The sequence below is a fragment of the Anolis sagrei genome, chromosome 2 (assembly GCF_037176765.1).
Source record: "Anolis sagrei isolate rAnoSag1 chromosome 2, rAnoSag1.mat, whole genome shotgun sequence".
NCBI classification, from domain to species: domain Eukaryota; kingdom Metazoa; phylum Chordata; class Lepidosauria; order Squamata; family Dactyloidae; genus Anolis; species Anolis sagrei.
In genome coordinates, this window is record NC_090022.1 from 143,001,099 (window position 1) to 143,020,146 (window position 19,048).

Sequence of the window (19,048 nt, forward strand, 5' to 3'; positions counted from 1 at the left end):
TGGAAGAGATGACTTCTGTTATATGCATGTTCAGAATTGCTCCAAAATCTGTTGTCACTACCGAGGAAGCAGGAAAAGATTGTTTCAGGAGTAGTGCTGAAGCATATATATTGACTGTAAAGTTGGAGTAGAGAATAGTATACTCCAGGACATCCTTGTTCCTAGAGAAAAAAAAGGTTGACTGCAGAGCATAATCCACTTGATTGTTCACAGACCAGAAATAGTAAAGACAAGTGGTTTCTCCTGAAGTGGGGTGACTATGTCAAAGTCACATCAGCAAACAAACCAAACAGAGGGTAGCTGGGGAAAATGCTTGAAGTAGATATAAAAAGTTATTTTCTTCTTACACTAGTAGTGTCTATGGGCTCAACATTCAAGGAGAATTTTGAGATCCTATATGGGCAACACTGACTCCATTTTCCAGAACTAGAGGGGACAATCTTATTTCTTTTTAATATAGTCTTTGTTTAATGGTAAAATGTACTGTGGAGATTATTCCTGGACAAAATAGACTTTGTGCCTCAAAATTTGGGGTGGAAACTAAAGGAAGATCTGAGGAAGACCATAGATCACATCCAATCCCCCCCCCCCCCCCCCCCCCGGGTAAAACCATTCCTCTGAAAAGATTTCACACCATGATCTATCTTTAAAACTAGATATTAATTCTTGTGGGGAGTGGAGTTGGAATTATGGACTGTTTCCAGCCCTATACTGATTTCTTATTGTTGTATCATGTTTTTTTGTTTTGTTTCCTTTTAGACTGAATTGTTTTTAATGGGCCTTTTAACTAAAATTTCCTCTGTTTCCCTGATCTGCGATTCGACTCTAGTCCATCTGCCTCCTGCCCATCTGACTGGCAACTGCTCGTGTCAGATTAGATGCATTACAGCCTATTGTCAAGCTGAACCCCTGGCCTATCTTTACAATGTTTTTCTTAGTTGTTCTTCCTTGTTTTGTGTTTCCTGGTGGAGTGGTTTCAATAGATGTTTGTGTGGTGAGAAGAGAGAAACAGAGGATTGCCGAATATGTGACACAGGCCTTTGTATGGAGATGTAAGTTGTAGTGAATTGTAGAAAATATTCCATGGACTCTTGGTTTTTTAAATCTTAATATCATATAGCTGAATATAATATATTTCTTAGATGCCACCTAGTCCAGTCTAGAGAAGTAAGGTTCCCCCCCCCCCTTCCCAAAATCGCAAATAAAAGTATTTTCTGAAGGATTCCCCCCCCCCCTTTTGCCGGATACATATGGATAACTTTCCTTTAGAATGGTTGATAAAATATTTAAGACAAAGGATGCTATTTTTAATTCTCTCCCACATTGTTTCTAAAATCTGTATAGCAGGTGTGCATATACAAGTCTGCATATACAATATCTCATGCCATTGTAGTTCCAGATCTTGGGTTCATTTTCTGAGTTCTTTTTTGAGAATGAGAACTTTAGGATTGCTTAGAATTATGAGGGACTGGGTAATACAGAAATATTTTTTTTGGTTTACTGATTGTCATGTTGAATCTTTGTAAGTTTTTTTCTTCTCTCTTTTGCCTAGTCCTCATAACCTGGCAAAGGTTTCTTAGAGGTCTGGCCCTTCTTACAAGTCTTCATCCTCTCTTTGAAACAAAATGAAAACAAAATTTTAAAAGTAAATCCAGTTTAAATAATCTTCTCAGTAAACTATTTTTACTATACAAAACATGATAATTGTATACCAAATCAACCTATGTTGCTATTGGGTACCTTCAAGTTGTTTCTGACTTATGATGTTTTAGAGTGTGTTTCGCTTTTTTCCTTGCTTTCCAGAGTCACAGTCCAAATTTTAAACCACTAAATCATGTTGGTTCTCAATTGAAACTCCATCTGGACCGGCCTTTTAATGCAGCATGGGGGCAGCTTCAAAGTACATTGACTATACAACTCATGTTGCAAAAGCATGCAGGAGTGTGCTTTAAGCCCTTTATACTAAGACAAGCAAGGCTGGGAAAAAGTCAGAAAGAAAACCCTGAATGTGCATCAGCACACTTCAATGTAAACCATAGTGCACTGCAAAATCGATCCTACAGAATGCAGATAGATGTGCGGATATTCGAAGTGCTCTGCTAATGTGCACATGTCCATTACAGAGCGGGGAACTGGGAGAAAAAAACCCTGCATTCTCCACAACTATCAAGCTACAGATCCTGTGAATCCTGGAACTGATTTGAGGCCACCCTCTGTGGCGGTGTAGTCACCTTTTATGCCTCAGACAGTTTCCCTAGAGGTCTATCCGATCATCTACACTATGCAGCTGGTTTCTGCTGTTCCAATTCAGAACCAACTAAATGGTCAGTGTAGTTGTTCCCAAAGTTTTACAGAGTACATTTTAAAATAATCAAGTGACTTTCAGTTGGTTATTTTAGAGTAGTAATATTGTCTTTTTATTTTGAAGCCAAAATTAGCTTCATAAACACATTGTCTTTGAAGATTTCTGGAAATTTTACATACTTCATCTGCTTAGTGCAGGAAAAACAGTCTTATGACATACTCAAGTGAGTGAGTGTGATCAAAAGACAGCCCAATATTTTACATCATTAATTCAGTTGTAGAGCTGATTATATCAACACGTTGCTTCTAATGTGCAACCAAAATCTCAGTTGTAATCTCAGTTGTAAGCCCATTAGACCCAATAGAGGGTAATCATGGTGTAGTGTTTTGAGTGTTGGACCAGGACTCTGGAGACAAAGCTTCAAATCCCTGCTCAGCCATGAAAACCCTCTGGGTGGCCTTGCAGTAGTGTCACTCTCAATGGAAAACCTCCTCTGAAAAAACTTGCCAAGAAAATCTCACGAACTCATAAGTTAGAAACAAGCCAGCAATATCAAAAAAACATCAGCAAGAAGGTTCAGTAGATCTGTATTTACTTTAAGGGGCGGAAGTGAGCCAGTCTTTGTTCCCTTTTAAGTGATGCTTTATCTAGCATTTCTCTGAATGCATTAAAATCTCCTCTCCTGAAATCCAAAGTAATATTTTGACCGCAGTCTTTAGCTTTCCATAAAAGCATGAAATCTGAAATGATGTAGGTACTTTAGCAAAAAGTTATGCTAAAATCCCATTAGCACAGTTTTCCTTCTGAGTTTGGATCACACGAAGAATCGGTGATTCCTTTGTATTCCTCTCTGTAGCTAAGCTTGTCTTCCAGCAGTTATCAGAAAAGTTGAAGTTTCCCATTACTAATTCTTGCTACTCTGAAACTTCTCCAGATTGAGAGGCAAGTATTTGTGTTTCAAGGATACACCATTTCCTTTCAATTGCTTTCATCAAGGTGATTTAGCTGTTATTTGCTGTTGTCTTCTGCCTTTGCGACTAGCTATTTGCTGAAATTATTGTGTAAGAGGAGTTCATGGTGCTGTTTTCCCATTGCTTCTCTCCCCCCCCCCCCTTCAGTGACAGTTAGAGTAGACAATAAAAATATAAACTGCTGTGGGCGAAGAAAACATTCACTTTAAAGATCTTATCAATTTTGTGCATGATATAAGCTGTATTTGAAGACCTGGTTTCATAAGGTGCTCTTTTTGCTTTTTCCCCAACCCCTCCTTTTTGCCTTTTGTGTGTTTAGAAGGACAAGTACTAATGCAGCCCAAATAGTTGTACTTCAGATCACATATTCTGTTTTAAAATGCCTCACTTAAGTGCAGGTGCTGGGAAACTGATGGCAATTTGCTCTGTGTACAGTTTGCAAGTACACTTTATCTTCCTACCTATGATACTTTAATAGGTGGCCCCTACCTGCTAAGAAGGAATATAATCTATCCTTTACTGCCACTGCACATTTCCTCGTTTCCTTTCACCACTAACCACCAAGACTGAGTGGAGATGCTACAGGTTAGCTGGGTTTGGATTGAAGCTCAGAATCTCTCAATTGGGCATCATATTTGCTTCGCTGCATGCCATTGTTATTTTTAGGCATGGCTACCCATTTAAGCATAATAAGGAGGATAGTTTCAGCAGAACAAAAATGATAAAAGTGTTCTTATGTTGTACTGAGATAAGAGCCACACTTTGGTGTCACAGTAAACTAAGATTCCCTGGATTATGCCAGGTGCTTCACGTCAAGTGTAGAAAAATAAGGGGATTCAATGGTTGAGCCTTACTTCCCCCTCTCACACAGCCACCAAATAAGGGGAAAGGGGATTGGTTGTAAGGAATGCGCCCTGGCCAGGAGACACTTGGTTCCTACCCCAAGGCAAACCTCTCTTCACCACCCCTTCCTCTGGAATTTGCTTGAGTAAGGCAGAAAAAAGGGAGGAGGTCAAGGTGCATCCTTTTTTAAAGGACATTGTCTTAAAGACATTGCCCTATTAGCCTCCTGCAGCAGAAGAAAAAAGGAGATGGGGAGAAAAACAAGCTCATTTTCGTATGAGCTTTTGTGGTTGGATATCACTTCCTTAGATGCTGTGCCTTATTTAGTTACTCACTTGGGGTCCTGGCAATGTACGAGTTAATTGAGAAAGTCATTGTTTGAAATTTGATAATATCTCTGGATGCAGGGTGAACTACAACTCACATGTGAGTGGGTCATTTCCTCCCCAAACCCCTCCCGTATGTTATTTTGGCCCAGGTTATTTGAAAATGGCACTGTTTGTTTTGGGTAATATCAATTTGGTACTATGTAGCTCTGTTTCTTAGAACAAAGCCAATCTTTCCCATCGTTTTTTATGAATGCTCCCATTAGAAAATGCTTAAGGATGTGGGTGAACTGCAATTCCCAAAATTGTGGGCCAATCACCCCAAACCTCACCAGTATTTAAAGCTGGCCATATTGGGTCTCTGTGCTAGGTTTGGTCCAGATCTGACGTCAGCTGCATTCAGTAGTCTCTGGATAAGGGTGAACTACAACTTCCAGATCAGAGGTCATAAACTCCCACCTCTGTCTGTATGCACAGTTGGCCACCTTAGGCCTGTGTTCCAAGCTTGGTGCAGATCCAACATTGGCTGGGTTTAGTGCTTTCAGGATAAAGGTGAACTACAAATCCCAACATTAAGGTCCAGTTCCCCAAACCCCAGCAGTATGTTCAGTTGGTCATGGGGCTTTTCTCTGTGCCAAGTTTTGTCCTAGCATATTGTTGGTGGAGGTCACAGTTTCTCTGGATGCAGGTGAATTATAAGTCCCATGAAGTCCCCTTCTGGACCCCCTTACACTCTCCAGTCTCCAGCTTCGATAATCTTAGCTTCGACGTTGTACCTGGACGGAGAAGTGGAGGCTGTTCGGCTGCTTGGCCGCCCAGCGGGTTGGCAGACTGACCTCCGAGAGGGCTGTTTTCACCCACGCCGCCCCCTCCTGCTCGGCCCAGCCGGTTTGCGTTCCAGCTGCAGCCTCGGACATCTGGCTGCTTCAGCCGTGCGAGTCGGCTCCCCAGAAGAGAAGAGAACTGGCCTTCTGTGCTCCGGGAGCAGGCACATCCATCAGCTTAGCCCCTGCGCTTCATCGCCCGGCGGAGCCATCGACTGGTCGGCAGGGCTGCCGTTCGGACATTAGCGGCTCTTCGACACCTCCTGCTCGGCGGCTTGGCGGCGTTGGAGCCTAGAGCGAGGTCGGTGTTTGTCATCTCTAGCCGCCCTTCCAGACGCCTAGGCTTTCCATCTGATGCTCTCCCCTTCCCCAGGGAAGTCTGCCCTGGCTGGCCTGGTTTGGGTCAGAGCCTAGGGGCGGCTAAACGGAGTTGGGTCAGGACCGCACCCCTCCAGAGCATCACTGGGGCCAAACTGTGTATGCCATCGACGCTACCAACTTTAGGCCAACACTGTGCTGACCGACCTTGGTTGTCTGACGTGTGCTGACTAACTATCTATTGTGCCGACCACCTGTGCTGTTCAACCTATTGTGCCGACCGCTGTGCTGTTCAATTTACTGTGCTGTCCACCTGCGTGTCCATCCTTTACCATCGGGCCGATTTCGGCCGTTGATCATCTTTGCGGACACTAGCTTTATCTCCGGAAGGACCAATACCAATCCACCTTTTGATCCATTTTCAGTCGTTCATTGCCTTGATTTTGTGTGTCTTAACATCTCTACCAACAGATTAGGTGGTGCTGTTATTTTGTACAATTCTAGCACTTTATATTATCAGCACCTTAATCCTTTAGCACTTTAAATTGTTATCCTGTACTGTATTGGTTACTATCCAGGTGCTAGTCCCTAGCTTCTGAAATTGGGGTTCCTCCATGACGCACCTTATTTTAGCACTTTAGAACAATCTCAATAACCTTTTGCACTTTAAGACCTGGGAGGTTGCTACAACCACTGGCTGCACTTTAAGAACTCTGGTAGCTTTAGTGTGAGCGTTACTATCCTCCTTTGCACTTTAAGAACTGTAAGATTTATACAACCACAAGCTGCACTTTACGAACTTTGGTGGCTTTATTGAGACTGCTAACATCTACCACCCATGCTAGTTCCGATCTCATGGTATCTTGTAACACTGCTGTTAGCTGCCTGCGGGAGAGGTAAGGAGGGGAGTGAATTGGAGATCCCAGTGCAAGTTAAACCGGTGATAAATCATATAACCAGCAGTGAAGCATGGGGTGAAAATAGGAAGGTAGACTGCGTCATGGAGGAGGGAGGGTGTTCCATTGGTTGGGGAGCCCCCATAGAAGTTGTGGTGGGGATGGGGAGATACGGGAAAAGGAGACCTCGAATTCGGCCTAGGGATCGTACAACAACATTAGTAACTCCAACTCGGTCTCCTGATATGGTGAATTGGTGTAACCAGGTCGGCGGTCCCCCCAGATTGAAGGTGGTGCTGTTGAACGCCAGATCTGTCAATGGCAAAACAGCTTTCATCCAGGATTTAATCCTGGATGAACGGGCAGATCTGGCGTGCATCACGGAGACCTGGCTGGACGAAGCTGGAGGTGTGAATTTGACCCAGCTTTGCCCGCCAGGTTTCTCCGTGCAGCACCAACCAAGATCCGGGGGGCGGGGAGGCGGGGTTGCAGTGATCTATAGAGACTCCATTCTTCTGACCAGGGCCCCCATCCCGCAGTCAACAAATTTTGAATGCGTCCACCTGAGGGTGGGTGACCGGGACAGATTAGGGATTCTGTTAGTGTACCGTCCACCTCGCTGCACTACAGACTCCCTGACTGAGCTAGCGGGGGTGATCTCGGACCTGGCATTGGAGTCCCAGCGGCTGCTTGTGCTGGGGGACTTCAATGTCCACGCCGAGACCACCCTATCAGGAGCGGCTCAGGACTTCATGTCTACCATGGCAACCATGGGGCTGTCCCAACAGGTATCTGGCCCCACCCACAGTGCTGGACATACATTGGACTTGGTTTTCTGCCAGGGATGGGAGGAAGGTGGCGGTGTTGAGGAGTTATCCATCTCTCCGTTGCCATGGACCGACCACCACCTGGTCAGCTTTAGATTAACTGCACCCCCTAACCTCTGCAGAGGTGGAGGACCCATTAAGTTGGTCCGCCCCAGGAGGCTTATGGATCCGGATGGATTCCTGACGGCTCTTGGGGAATTTCCCGCCGCCTCGGTTGGTGATCCTGTTGATGCCCTGGTCGCTCTCTGGAATGGGGAGATGACTAGGGCAATAAACACGATCGCTCCAGAACGTCCCCTCTCAAGTAGCCGAGCTAAACCAGCTCCTTGGTTCACTGAGGAGCTGGCAGCGTTGAAGCGAAAGAAGAGGGAACTAGAGAGCGTGTGGCGTTCGAATCCGAGCGAGCCAAATCGAACACGGTTTATGTCCTTCTTAAGGGCATATGCCGCGGCAATAAAAGCCGCAAAGAAGACCTTCTTTGCGGCCACTATTGCGTCTGCAAAGAACCGTCCGGCTGAACTGTTCCGAGTTGTCAGAGGCCTGTTAAAACCCACCATTCCGGCCTGTTTCCAATCTCCCCTTTTTGGGCAAAGTCCTGGAACGTGTGGTGGCCTCACAACTCCAGGCATTCTTGGTAGACACGGATTATCTGGATCCGGCACAGTCTGGCTTCAGGCCGGGGCATGGTACTGAGACAGCCTTGGTCGCCTTAGTGGATGATCTGCTCCGGGAGCTCGACGGGGAGTGTGTCCCTGTTGGTGCTTCTGGACCTCTCAGCGGCCTTCGATACCGTCGACCACGGTATCCTTCTGAGACGCCTCGCGGGAATGGGTCTTGGAGGAACTGTTTTACAGTGGCTCCGTTCATTCCTCGAGGGTCGGTCTCAGAAGGTGTTACTGGGAGACTCCTGTTCAACCCCACAACCTTTGTCTTGTGGGGTTCCTCAGGGCTCAATATTGTCTCCCATGTTGTTTAACATCTACATGAAGCCGCTGGGTGAGATCATCCGGAGTTTCGGAGTGCGATGTCATCTGTACGCGGATGATGTCCAACTCTGTCACTCCTTTCCACCTGCTACTAAGGAGGCTGTCGAGGTCCTGAACCGGTGCTTGGCCGCTGTGACGGTCTGGATGGGGGCGAACAAATTGAAATTGAATCCAGACAAGACAGAGGTACTCCTGGTCAGTCGCAAGGCCGAACAGGGTATAGGGTTACAGCCTGTGTTGGATGGGGTCGCACTCCACCTGAAGACGCAGGTTCGCAGTTTGGGTGTGATCCTGGACTCATCGCTGAGCCTGGAGCCCCTGGTTTCGGCGGTGACCAGGGGAGCATTCGCACAGTTAAAACTCGTGCGCCAACTGCGCCCGTACCTTGGGAAGTCTGACCTGGCCACGGTAGTCCACGCTCTGGTTACATCCCGTTTGGACTACTGCAACGCTCTCTACGTGGGGTTGCCTTTGAAGACGGCCCGGAAGCTCCAACTAGTCCAACGTTCGGCAGCCATGATACTAACGGGAGCGGAGCGCAAGGAGCACACAACTCCTCTGCTGCACCAGCTCCACTGGCTGCCGATCTGCTACCGGGCTCAATTCAAAGTGCTGGCGTTGGCCTTTAAAGCCCTAAACGGTTCTGGCCCAACTTACCTATCCGAACGTATCTCGGCCTATCAGCCCGCCAGGACCCTAAGATCTTCTGGGGAGGCCCTGCTCTCTATCCCGCCTGCTTCACAGGTGCGGCTGGCGGGTACGAGAGACAGGGCCTTTTCTGTGGCGGCCCCGCGACTATGGAACACCCTGCCCTTGGAGGTAAGATCAGCCCCTTCATTGATGATATTCCGAAGAAGATTGAAGACCTGGATGTTTAAGCAGGCATTTGGTTAACCCAATGCAACGAATGGTAACTGACTAAAGGTCTGGCAACATGGATGACGAACTGGATCACGTTTTTAGTTAAGAGTCGAACTGGATTGGTATTGATGTATGAATTGTGTTTTTATGTTTTTTATGTTTTTTATGCTTTTAACTGTATACTGTTGATTATTATATTATGTTGTAAACCGCGTTGAGTCGCCGGCTAGGCTGAGAAACGGCGGTATATAAATATAGCAAATAAATAAATAAATAAAATGAAGGTCAATTTCCCCCAAACATCCCTAGTATGTACTCTTGATCATGGGGAGTAAGGGGGCCCACGTTTGGTATAGGTCCATCCTTCCTAGTGGTTGCAGTGGGCTGTGGGAGGCTAATTGAGTGAAGGTACTGCATATCCCATTGTCCGTGGTCCATCCTCCCTCAAACCATAACATGATGCATAGTGGGTCATGGGGGATCTGATTGCCAAATTTGGGCCAGGTCCATCATTCGTGAGGGTTGCAGTGGTCTCTGGAACTGAATGAAGGTATTGCAAATCCCATCATCCGTGGCAAGTATGGTCCAGATCCATCGTTGGTTGAGTTCACAGTGCTCTCGGGATGTATGTGAACCACAACTCCTCTAAATCATGGTGAATTCTACCCAAACGTCTTCTTTAGTTGCTTATTAATTTCTGTTTGCTGTGTGCCATAGGATTGGGTAGGAAAGGGTTAAGTGAGAGAGGAAAGGAACCCTTTGGAGAGAGGAAGGAACCCTGGGATGTCCATTTTCTGAAGAAAAAAACAGAACATCTGGGATGAAATGGTCCCCGAATGAAAGCATTCCTTGGGTGGTTGGTGTTTGGGGAGAACATTGGCAGCATTTGGGCTACATGTTCACGACACTCACTCTAACCCGCAATGTCAGTTGAGGGAGTGTCTTTGGAAGCTCCTCAGCATTTGGAAGGCTGTCTGTATAAGTGGACACCTCTGCCACATATACTCAAACACACATTTTCACTTTTATTATGTATATAGAAGATAGATTATTGGTTTCATACCATGATTATTACTGAAATCATTTTGTTGGGGAGGGCATAGGCTGTCAAATGTGCTAAGTACACCACTGTAAACAGCACAAAGATGTGATCAGCAGTTGCAGGAGGAGAAAAATAGAAGCAGTCACTCTTCGTTCACAAATATTCTCTTCTTAAATTGTAAGGCTTCTAATCTTATGTGTGGACCACCATGAACACTTTCTGGAACACTTTGTCAAGTATTTGTAAAGCATGAACTTACAATTCAATTATTAATTTACAAAGATGGAATATAAACTGTTTTATTACTTGAAAACAGAAGATGGGCAAGTGCATCTTATCTGCATTTGGAGAGGGGCTAAGAAGCAGGGCCATTCCTTACTGATGCTCTCTTCCCTCCTATTACTAGCTTTCTCACCAGCATTTCTAGGATCTGTACTCCAAATCTCTCTGTGTTTTCCATTCAACATTTGAGTGTGTGTGCCACCTGATTCACTTTGTAGGGCCCAGGTCATGGTAGAGGCTGCACACATAAGAATCCTGTGACATTAGTATCTTCAAATATTTACCTACTTAGTAATGTGTTAGAGAGCTGATTAATGTAGCAGACATCTCTTGCATGTGCCTTACCAAGTTAGCCCAATATAGTTGCACCTAAGATAAAGAACAAGATAGCACTGGACCACTAGTTCAATCTGATGATGGAGGAATCTAGCCTGGGGATATCAATCAAGCCAGAATAATAGACCGTTCTTTCATCTACTCTCATTTCTACTAAGGCCATCCATTATTTGTCTCTTGAGATGACTGCTTCACTTTGACTAGTAGTTGGGCTGAACTTGCTTGCCAAATCAGCAGCAAAGCACATGACACATCTTTCTTCCCTTTCTCCATGGTAAAGAAAACAAATAGAAAATATTTTCTCCTTGATATGCCACTTTTCTACATGCAAGCAGTAAAGGATCCGTCAGAAATGAAAACCTCCCCTGGTATGGGATTTTTTTTCCATGACAGGAACAACTTGAGAAACTGCAAGTCACTTCTGGTGTGAGAGAATAGGCTGTCTGCAAGGATGTTACCCAGGGGACGCCCAGATGTTTTGCCATCCTGTGGGAGACTTCTCTTATTTCCCTGCATGGGGAGCTAGAGCTGACAGAAGGAGTCAAACCGCTGACCTTTCAGTCAGCAGTCCTACTGGCACAATGGTTTAACCCATTACGCCACTGGGAACTCCTGTTATATGATTAAAGGTGTTTCAGATGCAAAGCTTTAAAACAAGATGTGATGTCTATCATCCTAAAAGAGAAGACTTGAATCTATATGTGTGCTTTTCCTTTTCTTTCTCAACAAATCCTCTTTCTAGGCTCTGAATTATCTTGGGATTCAGCCTTCAGAAGAACAGCAAGATGTTCTAAGGCAGCAACTTCCTAAAGATTCTGAGGGAACAGTAGCTTTTGGAGGTAATTTTCTAAGGAGAGTTCTTGCATAATCTAACAGAATGATCTAATATATATATATATATACACACACACACACACATATATACACACACACACACCCCTTTGGTGGTTGCTGTGACAATAAAGACAAGGTTTAATTTTTACAGCTCTGTATAATATTCAGGACGTATATTCACGGGTAGAATGTTGGCCACACAGCAAAATACAAAATCCACAAAAGAGTGATACCTTTATTGACCAACGAAAATGCAGAAAATGTAGCAGGCAAGCCTTTGAAGCTCACTGGCTTTTTCATCAGGCAAAAGTGTAACTTGGCCACCTATATGGTCGTTGACATCTTTTTTCTTATGGAGAAGCCACCGAAGTGTGGAAGGTTTTCTTGATGTATTTTCTGCATTGTGGTTTGCCAGTAAAGGTACTGCTCTCTTGTCAATTCTGGATTCTATATAAATAATATCATGATCATTCAGATGTCTTGTACTTTCATGTTGTTTTATAGTCAGTCTAATTTTCCTACCATACAGCCCCTGGTTCTTTTTTTCAAAATTGCTAATTTTGTCTCCAAGAAGCCTCTGGTTGAAAATATGCCACTTAAACTTAATCTTTCAGTGGCCCCTGTGTGTTCGTATAGGCAATACATTTTGAAAATGCTCACCACCTCACCGTTTTTGCACTGAAAACTGTATTTTGTGCAAATGAAATTTCACAAAAATGATTTTTTAAATAACAGTTGAAAATTTCACAAAAATGTCAGTCTTCAACAGGAGAAATACTTTAGTAGTTATTCATCCTGCCACGCAATCTGGTGCAGTGGTTTCAGGTTTGGACTATGACCCAAGAAACTCTGATTCAAATCTCCATTTGGCCATGGAAACCCATTGGTCAACTTTGCCAAATCACCCTCTCTCATACTCAGAGGGTGATGAAGGCAAACCAGCTCCAAACAAAAACCCCAGGATTGATTTGCCTTAAGATCATCATAAGTTAGAACTGACTTGAAGGCACACAACAGCAACAATGCTACAATAGAGTATGAAGATTTTCATCTCAAATCTAACTGAATCTGCATGTGTTTCAGGGAGGAAAGAGCATGGGAGTGCAAGCTTATACTATCAGGTTTTTCATTTAGGAAAGTGTATTTTTTATATAAAAAAAATTACAATAAGGGGCATATTTACATTTTTCAGAACTTCACTGGCATTTCACATTTTCATGGATCTCACAGCATAATTGTCAGCGGGTAGTTTATAATGAATGCTTTGAAAAGTTACTTTTTTAAAACTTCCATTTCCTTGAACCAATAGCCAGTCATAAATACTACACAAGTAGATGATGTTAAAAAGAGAGAAATTAGAAGACTTGAAAGAAATGTTAAATATTAAACTAGCAGCAAGTAGTTGGGTGAGAATTGAAAATTGATGTCTTTGAAGCTGACCCTGCAAATCTAGGCTAATTTAACCTCTGTTTCAGATTTTGTTCAGGTGGCAAGAAGTCTGTTCTCTATACAGCTTGATGAAGCTGGTGGGCCCCAAGGACCCCCTGGATTTACTGCCCATGAAATTGCCAGATTATTAGATTCACAGGTAAATAAAAATTGTTCCTTCCTTGTATTTGTATTCATGACTATTATAGATGCAGATGAAGCTTATTTAAATAATTGCGATTTTACTTTAAAACATTTACATACATTTTATAACTTTTTTTCAAGAACTCTAACAGGCTGTATATATTTAGTCCCTCTGTTACCTCAGTGACTTGAATGGGACTTACTTGCCAAAAAGTTCGCCTAAAACTACAGCTGAGGATTGCGTGATATGCTAGTTTGCCATTTAAAAATGGAGGGGAAAATGATATGGACTTCTTTTAATAATTTTTTGCCATTTGATAATGATTAAGATGTTGATAAAATATACATCATTATAAACAGAAGATAGGCTATTGCTCCTGTACATACTAATTGATTCAGTTGCACAGTGGTAAGATGTTGGACTCTATATTTACAATACTTGGATGGAGAAAGTTTAAATAAATGCAATTATAATGGAGGAAATTGATCCATTTATGTTGGTTGTAAATTCATGTGTGTTTCGTATTTCTCATCCCCAAACCCTCCCCCCCACCTCCACCCCCATTTTACAATGCACACAGTCTGTCTCCTGTGATCCTTTTGAAAATGATGAAATGGAAGAACTTAGGAAAGAGCGAAATGAAGCTTTGAAAGAAATATGTAAATTGAAGGTAGTATTTTTCTTTGCTAATTTTAAACATCTCTGTTCAGTTTTCATTCATGTGGGGTGTACCCAGAGGCTACCCTAGGTAATTTTCAATGGTAAGCAAACAGTATTTTGGTGCCCCCCAACCAATGTTTGTCTATGAATTGAATTGATTACTTAGCTCCACATTGTATTCCTTGTCTCAGTTATTATTTGTTGCTTCCAAATTGCTCCCAAATTTCTTCACAATCCCCTTTCATTCCCACCATCCACACTGAAACTAAAAAAATAAAAATAAATGAGGGCCTGACCTTTGGATGCTGTGGAGGTGGGAAACTCCATTTAATGCTACATCTGTAAAAACATTTTTTTTTATAAATCTCATGGGAAAGAGCTTCCTAGCAATAAGTAAGATACAGATTTCTATTCTTATAGAACTGCTTTGGGAGGGGGAAGTGAAGCTGTGAAAGCTGTTACTTATTATAGACATTCTTTAATTTTCTACTGACAGAAGGTTTCCCACTCCATAATTTATGTTTCAGTAGCTCTCTGCTAGCTTCATGGAATAATCACTACTCTTGTGTGACTGCCTGCAGTAATACTTAATTTGTTCAGTAATAATAGAACGTTTCTGATTAAGTTCCTTGGATGTGTCCCTAGGATAAAATCTTCTGTAGACTTCTCCAATAAGCCCTTGCTGCTGGTGGCAAGTGTTATTTTCATTGCTTCCTACTGTAGCTGAAGTGTTGGTTTGATTTTCATTTGTGGCTTCCATTGCTTCAGTTTTCATTGTTTCTTCACAGTGGATTTAGGGATACATCTCTGATTGGGTGGAAAACAGAGAGAATATATAGTGAAACGTGCTGTGAGTTATTCTTCAAGTTTCACAAAGGCATCAGGTTGAGAAAGGCCATTCTTGTTATGTGGAGATGGAAGGGATGTTATTGATTTGACACATTTCAGGAGATCTTCCTCAGAAAAACCTAGCACAGAGGTGGAGTATATGTGACCCTCAGGATGTGGGGATTTCAACTATCGTCCTTGGCCACCTGCATCTGGAGAACCACATATTCCATGCTTTATCTTAATTGCTCTGCTCTTCACATGGCCTATGGGGGCCGTGCTGTTGTGCCAGCAATCGCTGGCAAAAGGGAAGGTGTGTGGGGTACCTTGTGGCACCCTACGCGCCCTTCCTCATTCCGCCACCATATGTAATATTGTTCAAGAATTCTGGAGGTAATGAAAGAAACAAACAATATGATCACCAGAAAGGTCAAGAAAAACCTGGAAATATGCTTATTACAACTATTTGTAATAAGCATAACGATTCTATGATTCTATGATTCTATTTAGAAGGTGTATTCGCACAGGAGATGAAGAAATTTGTCAATATTGCTTTGTTGCAGCAAGACTAATAATAGCTAAAACATGGAAGGGGGGGGGAGAGTTAACTGTTAAAGATAAATTAAATTAAATTGTTAATATTAAATTATTAAATTATATCCAAATGGCCAAGCTGATAAATAGTAGCAAAGGAGGAAATAATGAAGAATTTGCAAACTCTGGCAAGGCTGGTACTTGGGTATCTGGAAAAGAAGACAAAGATAGATTTAGTGAAAGAAGACATATAGGTAGTTGCTGGTTAGTTATGTGATCTACATTGAGGAGTATTGGAGGTCATAAGGACTGGGTTCACAGGTGCAGGGTTAGTGGGATAAGGATATGTTAAGGCACAATAAGTGTACAATTAATATCGATTTTTCACATAATTAATGAGTGTTTGCTGTATATTGTTTTGTAAACCTGTTTATTATTTTTTACTTTTCTTTTCTGATTGTTCTATTTCTTATATTCACAATAAAACAATTAAAAAATATGGTGGGGATGGGACAGGACACATTTGCACCCTGTCCCTGATAGGTCATATGGGAGAAAGGGCAGCAATACATGGCAATGCACAGTGCCCTGCCACCCTTTCCTCCCATCATATGGGGAACAGGGGAGGAAAATGCAGGTAGCTTTATTAGAGCTACCCAAAAAACACTTTCCTCTCCATGGTAGGAGCGACTTACATGGCCCCATGTAAGCCACTCCGAGTCCCCACTGGGGAGATGGTGGTGGGGTATAAATAAAGTTTATTATTGTTGTTGTTATTATTATTATTATTGCTTCCTCTCCACTTCAGGAGGAATGTGGTTGGGGCCTGCCGTACGTCGTCTGATGGCACTCGGCAGGCCCCTTTCAAGCAAGCGAAATGGGGCTATTTTCACACGGGGGGGTGTGTGAAGAGGTTCCAAGTTGCCCTTGGGAAACAGTCTTTCAACATGGGTTGAGCAAATAAAACCTGACTTCTCATGCTGTAACAGCTTTGCTTCATTCTGTGTTTTGCTTCTCTTTCCCGCCTCTTCTTATTCCTGTTTAGAAGTCTAAGAAAGATGCTGAACCAATGTAGACATTGCTTTAGATGTGGACCTAGCTGAAGTGTATATTGCCCTTTCTTTTGTTATAACATGCAGATTAGTCCTTCCAAGTCTCTGTCATTATCTTTCAATCAGCCAGTGCAAGTAGAATACTGGGGCTGTTTCAACCATATTTAACTCAATAGCACAGCAAAAGATTTGCAACCTCTCTGCCCATAGCCCTTCTTTTGTAATGAATTCCATTTTTTCCACTGTATGTATAGTGAACAGGTACATTGAGGCAGCTGCTTCTACATATCTTCCAACTGCCCTACTTTAAGAGGGACTGTCCAATGAATCTTTTGTCATCTCACCGTGTCAGCCACTTTAAAGAAAAGTCTTAGCTGTAACACATCTTTCCATTCAGAAAGGAAAAGCAGAAGCAGTGAATACTGGCTATTTGCCCAGGAAATGGAACACATTGCTCTGATAAATTAACTTCTACTGAAAACATCTCTTCTAACTGATCCACTTATCATGGTCATTACAGGAAAACCTGGAGCGTAAATTGATAATTGTTTAAGACAGTGATTTCCAAACAGGAAAGTGGGAGAAGGGAAAACCCCCAAGATATTTTAAAAGCAATTGAACGATAGAAGATTCATTGAACTTTCCCTGCCAAAATGAGACAGTTAATAGGGTATGTGGGAGTAGCTGGATCAATGCTGAATATATCTATTCATTGTATTGAAAGTGGAATTCACTACCAAGAAGAGTCCTTTTTCTAGCTTTGGCAAACTTAAATAGATAGCATCTTCTGGAAATTTTTTATAATTTTAAGCATGTTCAAAGGTCAGAATTTGCACAATCTGACATAGATTAAATCCACGCGATCTGAAGGCAATGACTGTAGGCAATGACTTTACTCTGTTTCAATGATTTGGAGGCTGGAATCCTTTTGTAGCAAACTCTGTCTCTCCCTCCCTATGCTTACAGTAGAATTGGGAGAGTAGGTCACTCGCTTTATCAAGGAGACCATAACAAGCTATTAATGGGCACCAGAAAGAGTGGAGTGGATAGTGAATGAAGCTACCACTTCCTTTCATTTATTCCACGGACAAGCTGCCAGATAATAATAACATGTTGATGTTAACTGATGCACAGATTTGTCTCTTTCTTCAAATGAAGATGAACTTCATTTCCTTCCTTCCTGCTATTGTATTCCTGTGACCACAGTATAACCGCATCCAAAATGAAAGTTTCCATGCACTGAGCCAGATTTTATACAAAATACCTTTTATGAGAAGGTGGATTCTTACTGGCAGCAGTGAGCAGATCACTGAAAGATATACCAGTGGTTTCAAAAAAAGCCATTGGATTCTAATATTATAATACAAGGAGGCATATTCAAATGCCATATACGGTGCATTAACAATAAATTATCAATGTGAAGTACAAGCAAATTCAATTTTCTTTCATATTCTTTGTGTATGTAAATATGTATCTTTTTACCACAACATGATAAAAATGTTCAAGGCAGAGATAATTCCTCTCTATGTATTAAGAATTCAAAAATTTAGAAAGTGGTCAAGGTAATTTGTTTTTTCAAATATGGAGAAATCTTGATTGACAAGAATTATAATAGTTCAGGACATACTCAGTGCAAAATACACCTCTTAGTCTCATTCCTCATTCTCCTGTATCCCAGGATCTGATCCCAGATTATCTGTTTACCCCAGATTATTTTGCAATGGAGATTCATATAATCCAGTTTAAAGCAGATAATCTGGGGTCAAATCCTGGGATATAGGACAATGTAGAAGGGCCCTTAGTCCATGCAGGAAAAAGCACTTGCTAGGCAGGACACAGTGAATACTATTTGAAAACTGCACTGTTTTCTGAGATTTTCTCACAGTGAGAAGTAAATTGCTAAAATTACTTCTTGCTTCCCTACTGTGCATTGCACATATTATGCATTATGCAGATATGCAGAGTTTCCACTGGAATATTACCATGCTGACCTTATTTATGGGAAGTGCACACACTCAAAACCTATGGTTTCCATTTTCAGATGAGTCCTCTTTAGCTGTTGGGGCATCAGCATCATTTTAAATATGTTCTTCCTCAAGTGCAGAAGATAATTCTTTGAACATAATAGCACTGCTGTATTTCAGTTATATATCCTTTGACTTCATTTCTTATGACTGGTCTGAATGCTTTATCCTCTGTGCTTGTTTTTTTTTTTTTTTTTTTTTTTTGTCATCCTTGGAATATGAAGCAAATCACACAGCCAAACAGAAACCAAATACAATGGCCCAATAACAATTACAATATCAAATATAAGGAAATATGAAAAAAGAGATCCTGAAAATTATGTGAGATCCTGCAAGACTACAGATCTATAAATGGATAAAAGATAGTCTGTCCAATTTATGGAAGAGGAAAAGATAATAAGATGGTATTTTTGAATTTTTTTAAAGAAAACAGAATAAACTGTATAATAGAATCCTCCTTTTCTTAGCAACTTAAAACATTCGCTCACAGCTTCTCTAGCAACAGATGAGAATGCCAATCAGTTTTCCTTGAAACAAACTGAGAATGAATCAAAGGCAAAAAGGAGCCTTGGAATTGACTGCTTAATTAACTTTTGACTCTCTGTACTTGTAGGAAGAATTGGCAGAGTCAGATCGTATAAGAAAGCAACTGGCCGAAGAGCTGCAAACTACCAAACAAGTATGTGGAATGTCTCAAGTATGCATTACGATAATGTTGTTAAAAGT

At 42.1% G+C, this 19,048-nt stretch overlaps 1 protein-coding gene across 4 annotated transcripts in view; it reads left to right on the forward strand.

Annotated features, from left to right (window-relative positions):
* The window catches only part of STXBP4 (syntaxin binding protein 4), a 141,859-nt gene that overhangs the window by 42,214 nt on the left and 80,597 nt on the right, over window positions 1-19,048 (forward strand). For all 4 annotated transcript variants that reach the window (XM_067463931.1, XM_067463930.1, XM_067463929.1 and 1 more), the window contains exons 13-16: window positions 11,560-11,656; window positions 13,127-13,239; window positions 13,805-13,894; window positions 18,936-19,001. In XM_067463931.1, the coding sequence (XP_067320032.1) occupies window positions 11,560-11,656; window positions 13,127-13,239; window positions 13,805-13,894; window positions 18,936-19,001 (366 nt within the window). The remainder of the gene's footprint in view (window positions 1-11,559; window positions 11,657-13,126; window positions 13,240-13,804; window positions 13,895-18,935; window positions 19,002-19,048) is intronic.